Raw genomic sequence first — 2,091 nt, forward strand, 5'->3', positions numbered from 1 at the left:
AAAGGGAAGGGACAGGGTTCAACTTTTGTGTGAGTTTAAGATGTGATGGACAATGAATTATATATATTTAATTCCATTGCAGTATAACACCAGTCATTTTACAATATAGATCTATTTGTTATAAAAGCATGTATGTAACTAGAGTGATTGATACAGAGTTTTAAAAACAGACATACATTGTTCAGTTGTAAAGTGCAGCATTGGCGCTCATATGACCTTATGCAGTAGCGAGCACCGTAAAACCTCTGCTAAAAGAAAGAAAAAAAAAGAAAGTGTAGCAGCATGGCAGTAATAAATCTACATCTTATTAAATATTCGTGTCGTGACGTCGTGGAATTAGGCATGCGTCAATGTTTGGGCATGTGGAGTTTCTGGTATCGTCTTAAAGTCTGTTCATTTGCCCTGCTTTCAATGAAAAAAAAAACCCCAACAACAAATACCCTTCTTGAATAGAAATCGTGATACTTGCTATTGAAGGTGGGGGTCACCCGGTTCCGGAGGTCAAATTAGCGAGAAAATAGCTGCCAAAGTCTGGTAGCTTCAATAGTTTGAGAGTCCTTGAAAACTGAAGACTTACATATTTTGTGACTTTAATCAATGTTTTTCAGTACAAATTCACACGGACATGTGTTGTTATACGGACATGTGTTGTTATACGGACATGTGTTGTTATACGGACATGTGTTGTTATACGGACATGTGTTGTTATACGGACATGAAAGATGTTTAACCAAAAGGCAAAAGTTCCATAAAAATTGCTAACGGAAAAGTGCCTATAGATTTCTTCGATTTCGTTACGAGCGCTTGACTTCACCCGCGATCGCTTGTAGAACTCCAAATCTTTGTTTTAGTAAGAGTTTTACGGCGCTCGCAACTGCACAAGGAACTCCCAAGTCTACACAAACATAGATGTATTCATTTAAGAACAAAGTCATCTCAAGAAACACCAACCAACAACAATTATAACAGCAAAAAAGCTAGAGAACAAACAGAACAACAAACAGAAAAAACAACAACCTTAGAACAACCAAAAGTTGTTTTTTTAAATCGAACAACAACAACAACAACAACAACAACAACAACAACAACAACAACAACAACAACAACAACAACAAAAACCCAGTCAAAGTACCAAAAATGTAACAAACAGTAACAGAATCAAAACAGCCAATGTAAAAAAACAACAACAGCCAAACAGTATTTTGTACTAGCCGCCATCGTCACATTCACACATCCTCGTCATCCAGCTGCATGGAGGCACTGATGACGTCATGGTCGTTGACCCCGTTGCTTTTCTGCGGTCGCTTGTAAAACTCCAAGGCTAGCTCGGAGGCCGGGGTCTGCCCACTTGTGATGGACGGGGGTGGTGGCATGTAGAACGGCACGGCGTAGCCCAAGTACGGCCGAGGGGGTTTCAGGGTGCTGGTGGTGCTGGCAGAGTCCGATATGGTGCTCATTGTGTCGTCCAGATTTTTTCGTCTGTGAAAAAGAAAAACAAAAAACGATTTAAAAAAAAAAAGGCGGTCAAAACGATTAATAATGACTGGCAGAAATAGTGACGCTATAAATAAAGTGAATCGAAAAGATTAAAATATAATAAATTAGGCTTTAAATAACATTCATTCATTCATTCATTCATTCATGCATTCGTCCATTTATCTATTTATTCATTTATTTTTTCATCTATCCACCCATCCACCCACCCACCTACACATTCATTCATTCATTCATTCATTCATTCATTCATTCATTCATTCATTCATTCATTCATTCACTACTCACTTGCTATTTATTTACCATAAATTTATAAATAATATGTACCAAGTATTAGTTAATCAAATAATTCAGTTCAGTTAACTAATAACACAAAAAGCTACATTGATAAATAATAATTGATTCGTTTGTTCATCCAACTACAAATCCCCTTCCACACAAACTTACTGCTTTTTGCGTCGGAAAAGGATCAAGCACAATGCGCACAAGAGGAACAAGAAGAAGAGGGAGGCCACAATGGCTGATGCTATGACGATGACAGGTAATTCAGCCGCCGTGACACCTTTGCCGGTCTCTGGGATCACTGGAATAGATTGG

General features: G+C 38.1%; 1 protein-coding gene across 1 annotated transcript in view; it reads right to left on the minus strand.

Moving 5' to 3' along the window:
• Nucleotides 1–1,149: 1,149 nt before the first annotated feature.
• Nucleotides 1,150–2,091, minus strand: part of LOC101861648 (fibrillin-1) — a gene marked incomplete in the record, with an annotated part of 26,624 nt that continues 25,682 nt past the window's right edge. The window contains 2 exon segments of the mRNA XM_035968635.1: nucleotides 1,150–1,479; nucleotides 1,942–2,077. Coding sequence (XP_035824528.1) covers nucleotides 1,227–1,479; nucleotides 1,942–2,077 — 389 coding nt within the window.

Source organism: Aplysia californica, unplaced genomic scaffold (genome assembly GCF_000002075.1).
Source record: "Aplysia californica isolate F4 #8 unplaced genomic scaffold, AplCal3.0 scaffold00071, whole genome shotgun sequence".
In the NCBI taxonomy this organism is placed as follows: Eukaryota; Metazoa; Mollusca; class Gastropoda; order Aplysiida; family Aplysiidae; genus Aplysia; species Aplysia californica.